This window comes from Thermobia domestica, unplaced genomic scaffold (genome assembly GCF_964235325.1).
Source record: "Thermobia domestica unplaced genomic scaffold, izTheDome1.hap1.1 HAP1_SCAFFOLD_464, whole genome shotgun sequence".
NCBI classification, from domain to species: Eukaryota; Metazoa; Arthropoda; class Insecta; order Zygentoma; family Lepismatidae; genus Thermobia; species Thermobia domestica.
The window spans coordinates 78398-100638 of NW_027656174.1; the positions used below are offsets into that span (position 1 = coordinate 78398).

Consider the following 22241-nt stretch of genomic DNA (forward strand, 5'->3'; position numbering starts at 1 on the left):
TTTATTCTTTTAAAATCATGTACTTATACAAAATTCAGACTTACTAAACAGGAAGATATTACTGGAAAACATATATACATGTACTCTCTCACACACACATGCATTATGTATAAAGAATTTAAGAATATGTCTAAAAATAAATAGATTCAATTCTAAAACAATGATCAATTTTCTTCTACTTCTTTATATACAGATGTTCGTATAAAAAGTTTAAGAAATTTGTAATGAAGTTAACAGGTATCTCATTACAATTAAAATGGTCTTTAATGGAAGTTATATTCAGTTAAAACAATCATTTACATATAAAGATTAAAAAAGTTTAATTTATTAATGTACACTTTGCCAAACATTTGTTTTAGAAAAAAAATCGTGGAACTACGAAAAACTTTTCGGCGAGCCGAAGTACTTTCTTTTCGGTGGAGACGGCTGATTGTCTACTGGGATGTTCTCGTCTTCCGTATCGCTCAGACTGCAAGAAAAGACATTTGTGGATTACATTTTTTTTTTTCTGTAATGAAACTGAACATATAACAGCTTGTTTAATTTAATATTACTACAGAGCTACTAACAATAGTAATTGTTTATGTAAGCAACCATTTTGGTTTCGGTACATGGAAGTTTCTTATCCCAGGATGGTCATGACTACACACTGGGGGCCATATTCAGAAACAATTTTAGATTTGATTTAGAAGTATTTTTTGATTATTGGGTTGGCCCATAAGTGTTTGCGTAAAAATTTTGCATGAAAAATAAAATGTAGCAATTCGTGTTGTTACTCGATAGGGCATTATGTGCTCTACAAAATTGTGTTTAGATTTTTTTTTTTTTTTTTTTTTTTATGCTGATATAATTTCTGTTTTTGTCAGGTCATTAAAATGGAGTGTCAAGTGGACAGAAAAAGAACATTTTGGACACCTGCTGCTGTTTGGGTTTCATCAAGGTGCCAAACCATAGAAGTTGTTAGCGAGATTTGTGCCTCTTCGCACGGCTTAATATTAGTTTAAGCGATTCAAAAATGGCATTGTTTCACAATTCGCATTGCTTGGCAATTTCGACCTCAAAGATGTGCATCGCACCAGACGATGACGAGCGACTGAATCAACTTATTCACGAAGATCCACACCAAACAATAAGGGAATTGGCAGAGATAATAGAGTGCTCCCACAGTACTATACAGCGTCACCTTCACTCGATGGAAAAGGTTCAAAAGTTAGGCGCATGGGTTTCGCATGCTTTGACTGACAACGACAATCAACGCGCCACGATCGCCGCCGATTTGCTTGCCCGTCATCGGTCAACACGTGGACACAAGCAACGATTCCTCGCCATAAACTTCACAAATCTCTCGAACAACTTCTGTGACTTTCGCACCTCGACTAAACCCAAACAGCAGCAGGTGTCGAAAATGCTCTTTTCTGTTGACTTGACTCCGTTTTAATGACCCGAAACGAACAAAAAGTACATCAGCATAAAAATCTGAACACCATTTTGTAGAGCACAATATCTTATCGAAAAACATAACACGCATTGCCACAACATTTTATTTTTCACGCAAAATTTTCACTGGAGAAAAAAAGCAAGCGCTTATAGGTTAACCCCCAACATTTGGTACACTTTTGGTTACAAACTGGGGGACTGCCTTCCAGAGTGCAAAAAGTTGAACCTAGACTTACGTTCCTCGGATCTTACAAGGAAAATCTATTTTTACCTCCATCCTATTACAGAGCAATATGCGTATTCTCTAGTAAAACAAACATAAAATATGACCAAAAAATAAGTAAAAAATTGGCATTCTACATTATACGAGATTAAAATCTGTCAAAAATACACCGTCAACAGAATAATAATAAACAAACAAACTAACTAAGAGTGTTGTCTTGATCTACTTGTAAATAAATAATATGCATTTTACTGACGAAGAGCATTCATGTTTGAATGCAAGAAATTTATATATCAAAGCTATGCAATATAGTTTATTAGAACACACATTAAACAAAAATCAAAATTCCTTCTTCTCGTGTCTCTAACAGTTACTTCAGGGTGGGAGATACATATTCAATTCCCAGTGGAGCTCATGTGATTCGGATTCCACGTTAAAGTATGTCCAGGTCTTATATAACCTCGGTGTTGAAAGGGACGTTAAACTCCAAATACTGCACAGTCTAATGTTTACAAGAACAGAGAGCAATAGGGAAAGATGCTCATTCTAGAAACTAATTCTGAAGAAAATCGCATAAGCAGGGGGCGTCATTTATGGAGGGCAAGCGGACAATTGGCCTTTTCTCAGTTTGAGATGCATATACATGTTAATTAAAAGTAGTGTGTCCATAAAAATACTATCATACTTTAATGTGGTATTACCTCGCTTTGGATAATCGTATTTAATGAAATTGGTTACATTTAAAAGAAAAAACAAATATTTTTGTGCACATGAACAATGAACAACAATATCAATGAATGGGATCAAACACAGAAAAAGTAAAATTCACTCATGTTTACTGAATTGTGATTAGTCTATATGGGCCACTGTCACAGGTCCAACTTATCTTGACGTGCTCACTAATTGGTTATTTCCACAATTGGAAGAAGGCAATGACTATTTTCCAACAAGATAGAGCACCTCCTCACTGGCATTTACATGTTCAGGAACATCTGAATGAACGGCTTCCAGGAAGAGGGATGAGACGTGTAGGAAATAATGATTATGTTTTCTACAAGTGACCGCCGAGGTCGCCTCGCTTAACGGTCTGTGATTTTTTATGGGGTTACGTAAAAAATTGTGTCTATGTACCCCCATTGCCTCAAAACCTGCAAGAAGTGAGAGTTCGTATCAGTGCTGCCATCCAGTCTATTTTATCAGATACGTTGGAGCGTGTGTGGCGTGAATGGGAATATCGTCTTGACGTCTGCATCGCCACTAATAGGTCCCACATTCAAAGTCTATCAGGTATAATTTTCTATTATATATATATATATATATATATATATATATATATATATATATATATATATATATATATATATATATATATATAAAATCAAATGTGACCAATTTCATTTAAATACGATTATCGAAAGCGACGTAATACCGCTTTAAATTATGATAGTACTTTTAATGACACGCTGTTTAATGAAAAACATAAAATTATGTACACTTATGTCCAAAATTATTGTCGCATGTCTATAAATATATTGTTCTAGGAATATAATTTGATAACGAATTCGCCCGGTATTTCTTATAACGTCAATATGTGTATAATTGGCAAAGACATATACAGTAAAACCTCTCTATAGCGGACAGCCGTGGGGAATCAAAAATTGTCCGCTATAGAGAGGTGTCCGCCTTAAAGAGGTTTCAATATTTTCTTATGTAAATTAGTGAACAAGGTAATATCCAATTAGAAAAAAAAAATATTTTTGCATGAATCACATATTTAGACTATTTACGAATATTAACTGCATTATCCTCTGTCATCCAATACTCTATGTTCGAGGCACAACATGGAAATAACATGTTATAGTTCTCTGCACTTTATACTTATCAGTACTTCCTACGTTTTCAGTATGGAGGTTTAATTTGTGGGGTAATTGCAGTCCAGAAGTGTCCTTTATGAGACAATATACATACCTGAGGGCAAAAAATACTAAACTTGTCTTCTCCATTCGGCGGGCAACTGTCAATCACTTTTGTGTCTAAAACAGCTTGGGTGGGAGTGTTGTTAAACAGAGACGCTTCGTCTGGGTTGCTGAAGAGACAGTTGAGGGGGCAAAATGTTGTCACAATGCTTCCTTGGTGACATGTATGAATTACTAAAAATTTATTTTTACTACACTTTTCAACTTGTTTCTAGAGAAAGTGTCCGTAATACGGAGGTAAATAATATCTATAAAAGACAGAAAAGACTGTCCGTGTCCGTACTAGAGAGTGTCCGCTTTAGAGAGGTTTGCCAATATGTTTTTCCTATTACAGTGTTTGGGGATTACAAAATATGTCCGTTAAGGGAGGTGTCCGCCTTATAGAGGTGTCCGTTAGTAGAGGTTTCACTGTATGTGGGAAATTTCAAGTCAAAAGAGCAGTAAATAAGAACAGTAAAACGAAAATAAAATTTTCTTGTCCATTTTACAACATTTTATTTTACTCATAATAATTTTCGTATTTATAATTCTTTTTCTATGAAATTTACCACAAATATAGATTTTCCGATTATACACATAGTATCAGTATTAGAAGTACCCTGCAAAGTCACTATCCAATTATATTCTTAAAAGAAGACGTTATAGATATGCGACAATAATTTTGGACATGAGTGTACGTCAGAGAGTTTTGTCCCCTTCCTCCAAGCACAACCTGAAGTGACTACCGCGGGCAAGGGGAATCACGGTGTATAAAAATAAATAGTCACTAACTTTTATCACTAGTAATAAAAGTATCTTTTCTGTGTACAGAAAGATGTAATAAATATAAAACCAGAAATCTGAATAACTGTAGAAATTGACTTTTTCCTCTTCAAATATGTATTTCTTTTTTTAAAAAACCTGAATCAGGTATTTTAAATTACTAGTTTGTGTACAGTAGAGCACATGTTCAACTTAAGCAAATCTCAATATTGAACACTTTCGGAATAAAAAGAAATTTTAATATTTCATTTCAATTCAAATAATATTCTAAAGGACAGAAATTAGGTTCAATTAAACCCTTCAAATATTTTACATAAATCTACTTTTTTCGTGCACAGAATATTTCAGCTAGTCTTTCTATACTGCTTTCTGGTCAAGGGTATACATTAGAGTTGTAATTTTGCTTAGGAAATACGTTTATAAACTGGCGATATTTCATAGCAATGATGTATTTTATAATTTCGATTGGATTAGAGTTTCCTAGATGAAACATTCTTTCAGGTGACTGACACGTATATCAGTGAAAAATTTAACCAATGTAGCTTCTTTGTTCTCATTATAGAAGTGGACTTTTTCCTTTATAACTTTGCGCTTATTAACATCACTATTTTGGATATTTGTATTCACTTCCTTTACATTTGTTTTATTGTTTATCACTTTGCGTTCTCTCTCTCTCTCCTATTGCTTGCCTAGAAACAGCGTGAAAGGATACTGCGGTGATTGGCGAACCACTCTCTCTCTTTAGTTTCTTTTACAACACGTGCACCTATCTGTCAGAAGCCAGCTTTCATTAACTATTGTAAGCTTCATAAAAAGATACAGGGAATACTGGGTTAATTCACACCGGAAACAGATCTCTAAAACACAGAATGAGTTAGCAGTCACAATAATCCCAGCTCACCAGTTACATGTTAAGATAATTACTGGTTGTGCGGACTCCACAGAACTGAAATTTCGACGTAGTTTGGCTCTGAAAAATCCTGGCCATTCTATAATAAGGGAAGTACCCAAGTTATTACAAACCAATTTATAATGTGCAAATACCTCTCCACCCTAAGCAGTAAGCCCATCACACGTTACTATTGTATATCTATAGCGAAACTAGTTTTAAAAAAGTAACTACAGTGCTCCCTTGTACACAATCAATTTTATGGATTAAAAATTAGTGGCGTTATGTTAGAGAATTTAGCTAATATAATAAAGTTTATTTCACTTACTCGGGAAATAGTTCTCTTGTAGAATTTTCTAGAGAAAACCAAGTATATCTGGGTTTCCTAAAGGTGATAAATACTTTAATAAAATATTGTGATCCAATAAGAAAATTTTAGAATTACTAGATACCGGATATTTAGTCATTAAAAGCATGTAAACTAAGTAGGCAAATAGATATTTATGATTAAGGTTCGGATTTCTATATCATACTTTTTATCTTGGAGCCTTTTACATATCTAATAAAACTGCAAACGTATTTCTGACATTTTAAAGAAAATGCAGTTTTTATTGGTCATACAAATGCATATTCGAACCATTTTTTCATATGGAAGTTTAAATTCATATTTGGACCCGAAATGATACAGAAGCACATTCTCGTAATAAATTTGCACCATCATTTCTATCATCTCTCTAACACTAAGAAATAACCATTCTCCCCTTCATTCGATTTTCAGTTATTACAGAATTTCCAGACATACAAAATAGCTAGGGGCACGAATTTTAAGCACTAAGAATTTGAAAATTTCGCGTATCGTTTTTCATATTTCGCTTTTTGTCACATTCTCCAAATAAAGTTTTGCATTTTGTAGTTCTTGTGGAAAAGATATTCCCTGACATTTTAAAAATTGTTCCTTTTAGTCATAGATCAGTACAAAAACGAACCATTAATTACCCAAAAACCAAATATACAATATTTCACTTGACATTGTAAATTTCACTTACAGAAAATTATATTTTTTGATCAAACTGAAGGAAAATAAATAACTAAACTCACTATGAGTAGGAAAGTTTTGCCGTCTTCTGAAAACACACAAGTTACATATAAGCATTAAACAACCATATGATCTTGAAGCTTTGCTGGCGTCTACTATGAATCCAATGTTCTCGGGATTGCTGCCAGAGTGAGTGCAGCAACACTCACTCTGGCAGCAATCCCGAGAACATTGGATTAATTAAACAACCATGTTACATGTTCCCACATTTTCCTCCTTCATTGTTATACGTTTGTCACTTACCACCAGTCCAAACCATTCGCTAGCTAATTAAAACGGCTCCTCCCCATCCAGCTGCGATGGTGATAGCTAACGCGCAACATGTTCTCTATAGCCGTGTCCGAAACACCCAAAATGCACCACGTTCTACCGTTCCGTCAGCGGAAAACGCAGTTTTAAATTGATGAAAACGTACTTTTAAAATTTCGCGTTAATTTGCGTATTGTTAGGAATTTCGCGCAAAACTGCCAATTTCGCGTTTTATCGCGCAACGGAATGACAATACACAAAATATCATAAATCGTCAAGACACTGAAAATTACTTAATTCTGACGCATCTGGTTTCATCGTGCATTGCGAAAAAGTCATGCCTCTAACAATGGCTATACATACAACACTTTTACTTTGTATCCTACTAAAACAGTTTTGAAGTTAGTAATAGTAATCCTGAGTTATGAAATGTCTAAGGCTCCTTTCCAAGCCCCACTCTCATTGGTTGTTTTTTGAAATATGTTAAATCAGTGATATTAGTCTTCTTACAAAGTGGTTGAAAATAAAATACCGTCTGAAATAATCGTTGCCTTGAACTAAGTAACTGTTAACCCTGAATTTGCGAAAAATTATTTTCGCAAGATTTACGCAAGGTGGTATACTAATGTTACAAGTAGTTTTATAATTAAATTCTACGAAATTCGAAAAGTGAAAAGCGCGACTGGGCCGAGAACCTTTTCACTATGCTGATGCGCTCTTATTTTTAAAGATAATACGATTATACCAATTTACATTTATACTTGCAGAGGACTTATTATTTTACGTAGATATGGAATGAAATAAACAATTATTGTGTAACAGGAACAAGCATGATAATAAAAGAGAAAAAGTAATAATATTTATATTTTTAAAAAGTACTGACATTCTACAGATTGTCTATGCTAGTTAGCTGGTTTTAAATGTGTCCACATGGAGCTTTTCATTGAGTCCGTAACAACAACTAGAAAGAGAATTTTCTAATTTCATACAAATGTTCATTTCTCTCGCCATTTCAATTTCACAACATAAGAATTAATACAAGGGTGGATCAAAAAGTAATACTTCCCTCGCTATAATTTTGCTTCTATTACAACTACTGAACGACGAGGGGCATCCAATAAGTTATCTACCTAGACAGGAAAGAATGCTGATAGACTTATCTGGTCATCTGTTTTTCGATGCAGTCTCCATGGAAATATATGCACCGTCGCCATTTTGTGGGCAATGAAGAAATCACAGAGAAAAATAGTCCTTGTCATGGCCTGCAAACCACTGGGAAACAGCCTGTTGGATCTCATTGGTTGACCTGGATGGACTCCTGCTTGCTCTCAGGATCCCAATGATGGATCCAGGTTTGGTTCTCTGTCACCAGTTGGGACAGGAATTTGTCCTGTCCTCAAAGTAGTCCAACAAGTCTTGAGACAGCTGCATCCGGCAAACATTCGCTACGCGCCGTAACACACACTGCTCACAGCCACTGCATTGCTCCGACTGACCTCAAATTGCGCAGCGAGGTTCCCCACAGTGGCCTTGGCGTACGTGTTAGACGTCATTATGCTCCGCCGCTCTCTTCCTGTTTAGGTAGATTACTTATTGGACGCCTCTCGTATCTATGCACGATATTGTTACTCTACTAAATGTAGTCTTTTCTTTTTTAAGTTGAGTGATTAGAACCATGGATCTGAAGCTAAAAGAAAGAGTCGGCATTGAATGTCTGACAAAAAAGGTTGTCCACCTAAAGGAAAGGAAATCCATAATAACTTCAGAACTGTTTATGGGGATTCTGTAATGCACATCAGGAATATGCAGCGTTGAATGAAGAAATTTAGAGATGGAGAAACAGAAATTGCAGATAAACCAAGAAGCGACCGTCTGTCAACATTAATCACAGATGCAAATCGAGAACGTGCTGATGAATTGAATCGAGGAGACGGGAGCATTACAGTTCGGAGTGTTGCTGATGAATTGAATGCCTCCTGTCCAAGGAATAATTTCTTGCCTGGGACATCACAAAGTCACAAATTCAATGAATTTAATGAAGTTAAAATAGCTTTAAAATCATAGGTCAAAAAGTAAACCCCTGAATTTTTCCATGATGGTTTTGATGCCTGGGTTCGACGAAGGCACAAATGTCTTTAGAATCATAGAGACTATATTCAACGGTAGTCTTCTGTAGAAGATAGTTTAGACTATGATCTGTAATACCTTTTGCTATTATACAGGGTGTTTCAAAGCACCGACAACGTTTGGGAGGTGATTCCTGACATCAAGATAAGACAAAGTATAGACCAACTGTGTACAGAAATCCTACTGCCGAAAACATAAAATGAAAAAAAAAAAGAACTTTAAAGGTCCATAGCTTTAAAATTACGGTACCTATCGCAGCTGGGTCAGGACTTCAGTTAGGAACTAATATGTGCGCTATCCAGAAATGCATGTTTCAGAATCCTAAGGCACTCATGCAACAATTTTTAAAACGGGAGTTTGGATACGGTCATATAATTTGACGTACTCACCAACTACCTCTATAAAAATTGTTGCGGAAGTACACTCATGTCCAAAATTATTATCGCATGTCAATTAATGTGTTGTTGTAGGTATATAATTTGATAACGAATTCGCCCGGTATTTCTTATAACGTCAGTATGTGTGTAATCGGCAGAGACATGTATGTGCCAAATTTCACGTTTAAAAAAAAACAATAAATAAGAACAATAGAACGAAAATAAAACTTTCTTGTTCATTTAGCAACATTTTGTTTTATTCTAATTTTCGTATTTATAATTATTTTCCAATGAAATTTACCACAAATATACATTTCCTGATTATACACATAGTATCAGTATTAAAAGTACCCTGCAAAATCATTATCAAATTATATTCGTACAAGAAGACATTTATAGATATGCAACAAGCATTTTGGACATGTGTACATAGTTTTACGAGCGTACCTTAGGATTCTGAAATATGAATTGTTGGATAGCACACACATGAGTTCCTAAGTGAAGTCTTGACCCGACTATGGTAAATCCCGTAAGTTTGGAGCTATGGACCTTTAAAGTTCATTTTGTCATGTTTTTGGCAGCCTATACTGCGAAAGGAGGCATTTGTACACTCAGGTTGGTTTGTACTTTTTGTCTTACCTTGGTGTCAGGAATTACCTCCCAAACGTTGTCGGGGTTTTGAAACACCCTGTATATTCATTAACATTTTTTATACAACTCATTAATACATATTTTTTTTTTTAATTTTAGGAGGCATTACTTTTTGATCCATCCTCTTACACATTTCTATGTCGAATATATGAAACTTTGTAGAAAACAGAAGGGTCAAAGAGCGAGTATTGTTGAGTTTTCGTGTGCAGTTTCCGAAAAGCAAGCTCGGGGTCTTGCATCTCGAAAGCCCATTGAAGCGCTTCCTCTACAATTGGGGGCCCTCAGAGAAAACTGAACAGCATGACTAACGTGATTTAAACCTAAACAAGCAGCGTAAAAGGAGATTTTTTAAATTGTTGTCCAACTACGATCTGAAGGTTCAAAGAACAGTTGTAAGCAATATGAACGGTATCTTGCTGGTGAAAGATAAGTTCGTTGTTTTCTTTAGATGAGGCATATCTGAGCAAGGTTCCCACTTATTTGGGAGCACAAATTCCCAGATATTCCAGGTCTACATATAATGTGAGAAGGGAACTATATCTTTTCCCGACCAGGCAGTTCCTTATCTCCCATATATGCACACATACATATATATATATATATATATATATATAAAATATTCCCTACCACGTAGCCAGGTAAGCTACTGATGTAGCAAAATAGTGGTTTAAAAACAATGAGTTCTGAGAAGTAAATATCCGCACTTAAAATTCCCTGACTTTTCCTGGTTTCCTCAGCTTTTCATCATGTTCACTGAGTCTTCCACATTTTACAAATAAACTGAATTCCCTAAGTTTTCCAGGTTGGTGGAAATCTTGCTGTCTTCAACAAAATCCAGGCAATATATTACCACCCAGTTGGAGAAAACCATTTCGAAGTAAAATCTTTGAACTTAACTAACGTCCCTCGATTATGCCCGTTAGGCTAAGGGAGATTATGATTAAGGCAAGTGAATGACGATGGAAAAATTGGTGGAATGAGAATATGGGAGTATCCTGGGAAAACACATGAACACGATATTCACCACAAACTAACTTGGCCGGAGACCGAACCAGAGATAAGCGCTCTATCACTCAGACACCATGCCCCACTTAAAATTTCAAACCGTGGTATCAGGAAACGCTGGAAAGTTTCCTCCAAGGGTTTTTTATGGTCATTGCAGAATTCAGTTCCAATACCAAGTTAAGACTATTCGGTAAGCTGTCCCCCCCCCACTTTTTATGAATTTTGGTGAGCAACTTAAAAATAACGCATCATTATATATATATATATATATATATATATATATATATATATAGTATATTAAATGTAGAAAGACAGGTAGTACCTACAAAACGCTATTATATTAACTAATAAACTCGGAACGACAGTAGAGAGAGAAGAAATATATGTATGGAATATGGATAGCCACTGTTAAACTCACCGTTACCTGTTAAAACTAACAGATTAACTCTATTAAAGAACTGGGCCAACGTAATTGTTTTGTTGCAAAAAAACAGAATTAAAAAGTTCCCTTACATGTATAGGATATAGGCTATAAATAGCCAGTTAAAAAATGAAATTAAATTGCTTTACGTCCTAATGGTGGAATGAAGAAAGTGGGGGAACACAGGAGAACCCCGAGAAAACCCACGTACACGGTTTATACCACTGTGCGAGCTAGGATTGAACCAAGGACTTTATGCACTAGAGATGAACGCTCTATAACTGAGCTACCGCGGTCCCATAACTGCATTTAAGTTCGCAGTTATCCGCTAATATGTTAACGGATTTACTCTATTAACAAACTCGGTCGAGATAATCATCTATCTACCTATCGCAAAAAACAATTAAAAGTCGCTTACATGTATGGGATATAAGCTATAGAAGCCACCGTTAAATAACGAAATGGAATCTTTCAGTTTAACGTCCCACCTTTATGTTCTTTAGGCTAAGGGAGACTATTAGGCAAGTGAATGATGGAAGAATTGGTAGAATGAGAGTGTGGGTTAAAACGGGAGTACCCCGAGGAAACTCACGGACACAATGTCCTCCACAAACTAACTTGACCGGGGATCGAACCAAGGACTCGACGAACCAGAGGTAAGAGCTCCACTACTAAGCCACCGTGCCTCCTTTAGCCATAGTTACGTCAGCGGAGGCGGAGGGCGAAGTAGCTCAAGTGGTATAGCGTTAGCTTCGTATTCAGGAGGTTGTGGGTTCGATTCCCGCTGCCGACCCTCCTGACGGGATGGTACCTACTAAACAGGCCCTAGCCGATACCCTCCCAAATCCTTTCTTGTTAGATATTCAGTATAAAATTGCCTCTAATCTGTATCTGGTGATTGTTACAATAAATGTGATTCTTTTGTTTTTCATCAGGTTTTTTTTCGAGTCATTCCCCCACTTGGGGATACATTCAAAAATTGGTATGTGAAGCAATGAAGTAATGCAGTATATGGTAATACCCTGTATGTACTTGTTGCTTATAAGGGGGAGAAGGGGAAGGGGCAAAGTTGGCAGATTTCTTGAGCCTCAGTTGTTTAACGCAAATTACATTGATTTTCAAGATGGTTCCATATAAGACATCTTTTCACTGAATTGGTCTACAAGCATAATTCTTGTTGATGTACACTCATGTCCAAAATGATTGTTGCATATCTATAACTGTCTTATTGTAAGAATATAATTTGATCATGATTTTGCAGGGTACTTTTAATACTGATACTATGTGTATAATCGGGAAATGTATATTTGTGGTAAATTTCATAGCAAAATAACTATAAATGCGAAATTTGGAATGAGTATAACAAAATGTTGCTAAATGAACAAGAAAGTTTTGTGTTTTATTGCTCTTTTGACATGAAATTTGCCACATACATGTGTTTGTCGATTATACACATACTAACATTATAAGAAATACCGGGCGAATTCGTTATCAAATTATATTCCTACAACAACATATTTATAGACATGTGACAATAATTTTGGACATGAGTGTACATTATGCAAGCAGCAAAAATGTGGTTATAACATGGCACAACGGTAGTGAACATCAAATTGAATGCATTTTTCTTATAAGGTACTTTTTTTAAGAATATTTCCTACACAAAACGAATTCATTACGCTTTTTTTTAAAGTAAAACAAAAATTCTATTTTCTTTCACACACACACATTTTTTTTTTTTTTTTTTTTTAAAGGAAGAAAAGAGTAACATTATTTCACCGCTATACTCTTGTCTACAAGCTAAGCTGAAAATAGAAAGTCAGCGAGGGCGTCATTGTTTACTGGAGTTCAGGTGGTTGTTGAGGTTTTGTTGCCGAAGGCGAAGTACGAGTGACAAATGTTATCGTGTTGGAATCTGTGTTCTATAAGTTTTCTAATGATGTATCAATCATGACTGTGGTAATTAGACGGTTACCAGGGCCACCAACTCGATCTGCAACACCTTTCGAAAATGATATACAGGGCGTTTTTATAGAAATTTCGTTCTGAATTTTTATCTCGCTTTGTATTGCAACAATGAGTATTGTAAGTGTGCTGCCTAGACATTAGCATAATTTTGTCAGCGTAGAGTGACTGCAAAGGTTGTTAAGGCTCCCCCCCCCCCAAAAAAAAAAATCTATTTAAATATTTTTAGGACTGTTTTCTTCTACGAATACAGTGGGGAATTGCAGAAATGTTACCTCGTTTGGAAACTGTCTTTCATAACCTTTCCAACGATGTATCAATCATGACCGTGATAATTAGGGGGGTCAAGAGGGCCCCAACGTGAGTACGATTTCGTTCAAATCCCTGGCAGGCGTAGAAAGATTCCTCCTGACGTCTCAAGAATCAATGGATACTGTATTTTTGGGTTCTTGGAAAGAATCCGTGAACTACAGGGTGGACATAAAATCTCTTCCTGATAAACAAGAAAACAAAGAATGATAGAAGCATACGGTCTGAAAACATCGCTTGTATGATACGCCAAGATTTTGCTACAGCCTGTGCTGCCATCTATTGCAGCTGACTGCAGCACCAGTCATTTGTTTAGAAATTGCGTCAGCACAGCAGAAAGCAAAGTGTATGTTGTGGTATCATGAAACAAAATCTCCCGTTACAGTTCAATGAACATTCTGGAGAGAGCATGGGCAGCAGCCGCCAGATGTTAAGAGCATGAAGGAATGGTATAGCAAGTTTATTGCAACAGGAAGTGTTTCAGGTCGTGATAGAAGCGGTAGACTGAGTGTTAGTGAGGAACGTGTGAAAGGTGTTAGTGTTGCTTTAATCCGAAGCCCACGGAAATCCTTACATTGTGCATCAAGTGAACTGGACATCCCAAAGACAACTGTGTTAAAAATATTACACAAACGCTTGAAGTTATACGCAAATATGATGCAGATTGTTCATGCGTTAACACACGAAGATCGTCCCCGACGCGCAAGTTTCGCATGTAACATCGCACGGGCAACTAATGGAGCACATGTGGAAATTCTCTAAATCAAGGGGAAAAATTTTTTTTTTCTTATTTGCCGCAAACCGCATGCTTCTATGTCCACCATGTATTTCTGGAAAGTCTGTCAGTAGGAGTGGACTGATCTCAACACGACTGCACTTCGCACCAGCTGGCTCTAATTGGAATTGCTATAGAACAATAATGCTGGCGACATAGTATTTCATATACAAATTTCTCAGAAATTCATTTGTGTAGCGAGTTTCACCGTAGCTTGCACCGTTTGGAAGGTATTGCATGTTAAATGTCAGATACTTCACGAATATTGAACCAAATAGAAAGTTCTGCAGGGCTCCATGTTTACATGTAATCTTTTACGTGACGTACATACACACAGACACAGCCGTCAATACGGAAATGGTATGTCTTCACCCAAATCTGGTCGTATCTGGATTTACGTTAGGCATTTTGACCGTAATACAATACTTCCTTGTTATATTATAACATGGAAGTAAGAATCACTCACAGAAATGGAATAAGATTGACACCAATGTTGTAAATAGTTTGTTTATACGTACAGTACTTCAACATCAAAAACGTAAGCGTAACGGATATTACTCTAATGTATATTCGCAAAGTGCCTGGAGGAATTTAACATGCAATACCTTCTGAACGGCACAAGCTACATTAAAATTCACTACACCAGTAAATTTCCAAGATAATTGTACATGAATTTGATGTATCACTTGCACCTATTCCCATTTGAAAAAAACGAAAGTAGAATCCAAGATGGTGGCCGGGGTGGGTAACACGTGTCAGAGAAGCAGTAGTTGATCCCATATGCCCACATTCATGTCCAATTACATCTAAAGATACTGAAAGCAATTTTGTGCCTGAGCGTTATAGTAGTTTATGATTCAATTCCGGATATATAAAGACTCAAACATGCAAATTACCTATGGACCACTAAAATTAGTACGATACATCAGAGGCGGAACGGAAGTACAAGGGCCCACCCGGAAATGATGCTTAAGGGCCTTGATGAATACCGAGTTGGTCTGGAGTCTGGATTGTAATTTTAGGAATAAACTCCTAGCTTAGGATGGCTAAACCCTCACCCCCACAAAATGTAAAGTTGTGTATGCGTATCTATAGGTAAGTATTATTTCACTTTATTTTCTACAATCTGAAAATCTTTGCAACGAATCGTACATGTGCCTTCAAATAAGCGACTGTTTATGTCGAAAGAGATCTGAATAAATAAGAAGAGAAAGAACTTCCAAGGTACGACAATGATTAATTGGAATATCTTTCCGTGACCTGTTTGCTTGGGGGGCCCCTTCGTATTAAAGACTCATATGATCTGTGTAACCCATACATTTCCCTAGAATGAATTATTCCACATAACGCACACACAAATACATTTCAAATTATATTATTTTTAATGTTAGACCTATTATTCATAGCGTAACTAAGATCGCGTGCCCCCAACTCCCCGCAATATTTGCAAATGGGCCCCATCAATATTCGTACACTACTATTAAATATACCAAAAATTAGAAACCCCATTTCGCTATACCCCTTCCTCTTTATCGACTCAACCTTTAAAAAACTATGACTGCATCAGCAATGGAGACCACCTCCTATCTTAGTTTTGGAAACAAGTAAAAAATAAATAAATAAATAAATAAATAAAATAAAAATAAAAAAAATAAAAATCCTAAGTTAAAAAATAAAGATTTGCAAGGAGTGGTGCGTTTCCATTGGGGTTCACTATTTCCCGTGTACTTTATATATACGATAAAAAGAAACTGTTCCAATCTAATGCCCTGTTAACTCCCATAGCTTTGTAATGTCTTTGTTACTCTTGGATAAGGACAGAGATTATTCCATGAAAATTCTCCTACAGTAAGGGAATCGCGTTAGACATGGAGTTGCAAATGCGAGTTGTGGCGTTGGAAAGAAGCGGGTCCCCTGAGAAAAGCGGTGATGTTAGAAATCGGTCCTGTGGTCCGAAACCTAAGAATTCGGGCCTCACATGATTTGACTCAGGTCCCTTCTATTCAATATCAAATATATTGCGCTGTCCCTTACTGACACGCAGCATTACAGTATTATCTTGTAATGTCCGGTTGAATAACATTCAGGCAAAATAATAAGGAAACTTACTTTTGTGAGCAAAACGCACGGAGAATACGGCATCTTTTGAGGCCCAATTTCTTGGGCTTTGGACCTCGGGCCAGATTTACGACGTCACCGGTGTGCTCAGGGGAAACCGACCCTTTCCAATGCAACCACCCACGTCCAAAAATTCCATGCTTCATTGGTGAATAGAAGGGACCTGACTCTATGCTATCGGGACTCGGTATCTGATGACTTCAAGTCCCATGCTCATTTGTGACATCACCACTGTGCTTAGGGGACCACAACCTTTTCATTGCCACCTCCCACGTCCAAGAACTACATATTTCATTGGTGAATAGAAGGGACTCAAGCTCGAAACTTTGGGACCCGATTTCTGGGGCTTCGGGCCCGTTTCCTGACATTACCGCTCTTCTCAGGGGACCATTATTTATTGGCACTACTCACGTCCAACAACTCCATGTCTAACACGGTTTCTTTACCGTAGGATAATAAGGTCCATGCTCTTATATTTTCTCGATTGCACATCACATTATTGAATACATAAATTACGGACGAGATTACATTTTCGAGTTAATAACTTACATATATTTTTGAGACTTTTTTCTTATCTTATTGATTTTTCAACAAACAAGGCGACGGATTGCGGAGGAACCCCTTTCTCTAGTGCCCCCTTCCCTAGCACTGCGGGTCCGTTAGAGCATGGTTACTATAAACGAGAACGGAGTTTTGAATTAGTTATAACTAATCGTGCAATATCTTACGTGATTTTGCAGAGGGCAGGGCCCACTCGGAAATTTCCGGATATCCGGGCGGTCCAGTCCGCCTCTGCGATACATACTGGATTGCGAAGAACTTAGCATTTGAATCAAATTTTACTCAAATCCCGAGGGGATACTTCACGAATGTACCTTATTAGTGGTATTTCAATTCAATGTTGGTAATAATTGAAACGATCAATAAGTGGTTGTTATATGTTTTCACTTTTTAATAACGATAATTAAAATTACTTACCTTAATCTCTTATAGATGCTTCTTCTATTTCTTTCTCTCAGCGGTGATCTAAGGTATTTATATTCCTGACACGACGATGGAATAACTTCTTCATCGAAGTTCTCATGCTGTGGGTTGTTGCCACTTGGTAAAACATTATACGTAGTGTCACCATTTACCTTGCTGCTTTCATTCCTTGCGTCATCACTGGTGTTCACAGAGTCCTGAAAATACAAGGAAGCTCTTAGTACCATGCTGAAAAAATTGGAAAATTATTCAACTAGCCAAATGCTTCCATGTGTTATTAACAGCGCTGGATTCACCACTAAGCCCGGGCTTAGGGGCGCACGTTGTACGAAAATTTAGAAGCAAGTAAAAAATTTGAAATTATTATTAATGTTCAAGGTAAATACTTACATCAACCTGGTTTATAAAAATAATTTTCTTATAGTATCAATAGTACCCTTTTCTACTATTTCATTTACTTTTTATGACTTTACTGTGATGAAAAATAGCTACGACTGAAAAGGTTATTTAGTGTGTTAATTGAAAAGATTAATTTTGTATTCGAATAAAAATATAAATTTCAATCAAAACTAATCTTTTCTTTCAACAATCAGGATAAAATGTTTTGTTTTTTGTTAAATATTTTTTCATAGGTCTAATATAATTTCCCAAAGTACAATTGCATGTATTCCAACAGAAGATATAATAATAAATGGGTAATATTCAAGTGTACACAACTTCAAGAATATCCCACAAATTCAGTTTTCTGTGTATGCTCAAAGGAACTCTTCTCGAACCTGGGAGAGCTTCATGTTTGAATATTCCATTGTTACGGACAAAAATTTAAAACTATTTTATTTTTGAACTAGTGCATAATGCGAAGCTAAAACTAATCAGCTCCTGTTAAATTTATTTTAAAAACTTAAATTTCTAAAAATATAAATCTTTCTGAACAGCAGATTCAACATACAACCGTAGGAAAATTTATTTTTAAAAAGTTGAAACAAAGAAAGGTCTAAAATAACTATTTTATGTATATATTAAAATGTTAGGTTTATAGGTTTGTGGCCAATCCTTTCAACAGCAAGTTCTCGGGAATCATAGGCTCTAGGAAGAAGCCATTTTCACTGATCGATAGCAAATTTTGTGTACAATGTTCAGTTCTAATTGAACATTTAAAACAAACACTACCGTTATTTCTTTATTACATTTTTAGGGGTACACTAGAAGTGTTGAAATTTAAAAAAATCCTACGAGTTATGTATTCCAATACTACATATATGTATATAGGGGTTGTATACCTCCCAGGTATTTGTTTCATACGTTGTATAAAACATTTGCCTACCTCACTCCTATTCCTATTGACACAGGTTTCTGCTTTGCATCTACAGTTTTCGGAGCAATTTGCTTTGTTCTTCTTGCAACCACAGTTTCCTCTCCCACATGTACCTTTGCACGAGCATCCTTTCTTTGTGGTATCTTGAGAAAATCTCTTCCCAGGAATACTGGCCTGCAAAATAATAATTCGCTAATATAGTGACTGAAAAATCAATACAATTCAATAAACAATCACACAAAAGTTACTACAAGGTTCAGTTTTTACTATAAACTCAAGTCACTAGGAATGTGAATACGCATAAACAAAATCAAGTGATACAAACCCTAGTGAATTAAAGCCAAATTTATTTTTACATGAAAGAGCACATCTTAAAACTATTTTTCGATCTAGTTTCCATCAATGTTCAAACACTTGTCATAATGGTTTACCAACTTGTCCAAACCTTCCTCAAAGAAACATTCCGCCAGTGAAGACAACCGCAACTCCACAACACTTTTTGCGTCGTCGTTACATTTAAAATGCTTACCGCCGAGCTTGTGCATCAAGTGCAGGAACAAGTGGTAGTCAGATGGCGCCATGCCGGGGCTGTACAGTGAGTGGTCAAACTGCTCCCAACCGAACCGCCAGATTAACGTTTGGGTGGCACCAGCAATAAAGGTACGAGCATTGTCACGACGCAACAAAACTCCTTTACTGAGCATTCCTCTCCTTTTATTTTGGATTGCATGCGGAAGTGTTCTCAGTCTCATAGTATCGTTCCGCATTGATGGTTCAAACGAAACTGTGCATACTTACCGCACACTGCAGGGACGTTTCGTTGAGTCAAGTTTGGACAAATTGGTCACCCCTATAACCAGTGGTTTGAACATTGGCGGAAACTATGTCGAAAAATAGTTTGTGTGCTTTCATGTAAAAAGAAATTTGTCTTGAACAAAACTGTTTTAGTGTGTGTGTATTTTCTTTTAAACTGTACTTACTTTCTACGACACCCCTCGTACAACAGGCGTTCCAGCATCGCTTCAAGTAATGGCTAAAACATTGAAATCTGTGTATTGTGTATACATACAGCAGGGAATTACTTTCAAGGGCAGAAACATGAATAGGTGGCTAAGTGGTTCCTAGGATTTTATTTACACCAGTCCTGGAGTTAGCAGTGTCATGTGTACACCACGTGAAAAAAGTTTAATTTTTATGGCGTGATATTTTTTCAATATTGAAACCGCTGTAAGACTTCTACCATTCCTGATTTTAGTGGAAAGATTAGAGTGGAGATCGAATAGGGACATTCCATGTCAAATCAACAAGTCATCGAACTTGACCATCTCAATTTTTGTTAAAAAATGGTGCACAGCTTTATTACAATGGGAGATGAAAAAATCCCAAATATTACCCCTCTCTTTCTGAAAGGGTCCCCATACAGGGTGTTCAAAAATTTCAAAAAAAAAAAAGGCATTTTTTTCAGTTACAGTAATAATTAAAAATTGCCATAAAATTGTTAATATGTTTACTAGAGACATGAAACAAACATCATTGGAAAGTTTAAAGATTGCTCTACAAGTTGTACTATATTGAAAAAACCTGCACAATAAAAACACTTCAAAAATTAAAATTAAAATTTGAATTTTGAATTTCGCATAGAAATGTCCCTTTGAATTTGTTCAGATTGTAGTCTCATGTGTGTACCAAAACACCACAAAGTTGCAATTTGGGCACTCAATGGGATCTGATTCAAAATTCAACATAAACCAAACATTGCGAGATATTGACCATGAGAATATCTGGTTTCAGATCGATAACCACTTGTCTGTAGCTATTTCTTGCAGCATCAAAGGAATTTACATTCAATTTTCATTTGTTTCTTGATGTATTCATTTGAATTTGAATGTTCGGAAACGCAGTACCTCTCTAAATAGCTCGAAAGGTGGATAATTGTGTAAATTCAAATGAATACATCAAGAAACAAATGAAGTTGAATATAAATTCCTTTGATGCTGCAGGTAAATAGTTACAGGCAAATGGTTATCGATATGAAGCCAGATATTCACATTGTCAATATCTTACAATATTTGGTTTATGTTGAGTTTTGAATCGGATCCCATTGAGTGCCCAAAATGCAACTTTGTGGTGTTTTAGTACACATATGAGACTACAATTTGGACAATTTTGAACGAATTCGCAGGGGCATTTCTGTGCGAAATTCAAAATTTAAATTTTAATTGCGATTTTTGAAGTGTTATTTTATTGTACAGGTTTTTTTCAATATAGTACAACTTTTCGAGCAATCTTTAAACTTTCCAATGGTGTTTGTTCCATGTCTAGTGCACATATTAACCATTTTATGACACTTTTTAATAATCACTAACTGAAAAAATGCCCTCTTTTGAAGTTTTTGAACAACCTGTATGGGGACACCTTCAGGAGGAGAGGGGTAATATTTAGGATTTTTTCATCTTCCACTGTAATAAAACTGTACACCAATTTTTACAAAAATCTGAGATCGTCAGGTCAGATTTTGTCATTTTATTGGTTGATTTCACATGGAATGTCCCAATATCTTTTTGGGACACTTAATTAAGGGAAACTGTTTCTCGCACTATTACAATTTTTACTTCATAATGATCAACATTAAAATTGGAAGTGGCTGACTTCTGCCACTTCGGGTTGAACACGAGTTAGAAGAGAAGACATCATCTGTTCTTAGAATGCTAAATAGATACTAAAAAATTGTTTGTCGCTTCTCTAATGGTTTTTGCTCTATGTAAATTGAAATCGGAAGTTGTAGTGGATGTCTACCATTTCCGGTTTTAGTAGGAAGTTAAGAATTGAGATTTAATATATTGGGACGATTAATCGAATGCACAAAACCACTTCTCGCTATATACATTTTTTGCTCTATACGTACCAGTTATTTCTACCACTTTCGGTGAGCGGTCCCGGGTTCGATTCCCAGTGGGGGCACTCGGTTGAAAAAGTAAAAAGCTTTTTCAGACCAGCCATCCAAAATGAAGTTTTTTCCGGGTTTTCCTCATTCACACCAGGCAAATGCCGGGGTGGTACCTAACATACAGGTCCCAAGCCGCTTCCTTCCTTCTCTTTCTCCGGATAGTGTGTTCGCCGAGGGACGTCATCTTTCATGCGTGACGGGCTAACATGACTATAGATGCCAAAAGCCCAGAAATCTAAACCCTAATCTACCACTTCCGGTTTGAATATCGACTCCAACGAACACGGTTCCTAATTTTTGACCCTCTATACCCTAATCAAAAGTGATGATGATCCATCAAATAGTTTTTGAGATTTCTGTCTTCCGGACAGGGTAAATAAAGGAGTTTTGGTAAACCGATCTCGAACAGCACTAGTATGTGGTCTGCTGGCGTAACAACTTATTCCATTCTAGCAGTCTGCTTGTGTGCTGTGTCGCGTGTATCACAGTACATCGGTCCCTTTGTTAGATAGTATTCGTATTTGCATTCTACCTTCATGCAAGCAGAATCTTACAACTATCACAAGATGACAAAAAAATAACTAAGCTTTCACAATTGACTATTTATCCAATGTT

The 22241-nt window shown here is 36.3% G+C and overlaps 1 protein-coding gene across 2 annotated transcripts in view; it reads right to left on the bottom strand.

The window, feature by feature from the left end:
* Window positions 1-359: 359 nt before the first annotated feature.
* LOC145676905 (chromosome-associated kinesin KIF4-like) overlaps window positions 360-22241 on the bottom strand; it is a gene marked incomplete at its 5' end in the record, with an annotated part of 62984 nt that continues 41102 nt past the window's right edge. Inside the window, 4 exon segments of one of the 2 annotated variants that reach the window (XM_081747674.1) lie at window positions 360-469; window positions 5616-5672; window positions 17359-17561; window positions 18689-18853. In XM_081747674.1, coding sequence (XP_081603800.1) covers window positions 376-469; window positions 5616-5672; window positions 17359-17561; window positions 18689-18853 — 519 coding nt within the window. 2 annotated transcript variants of the gene reach the window in all.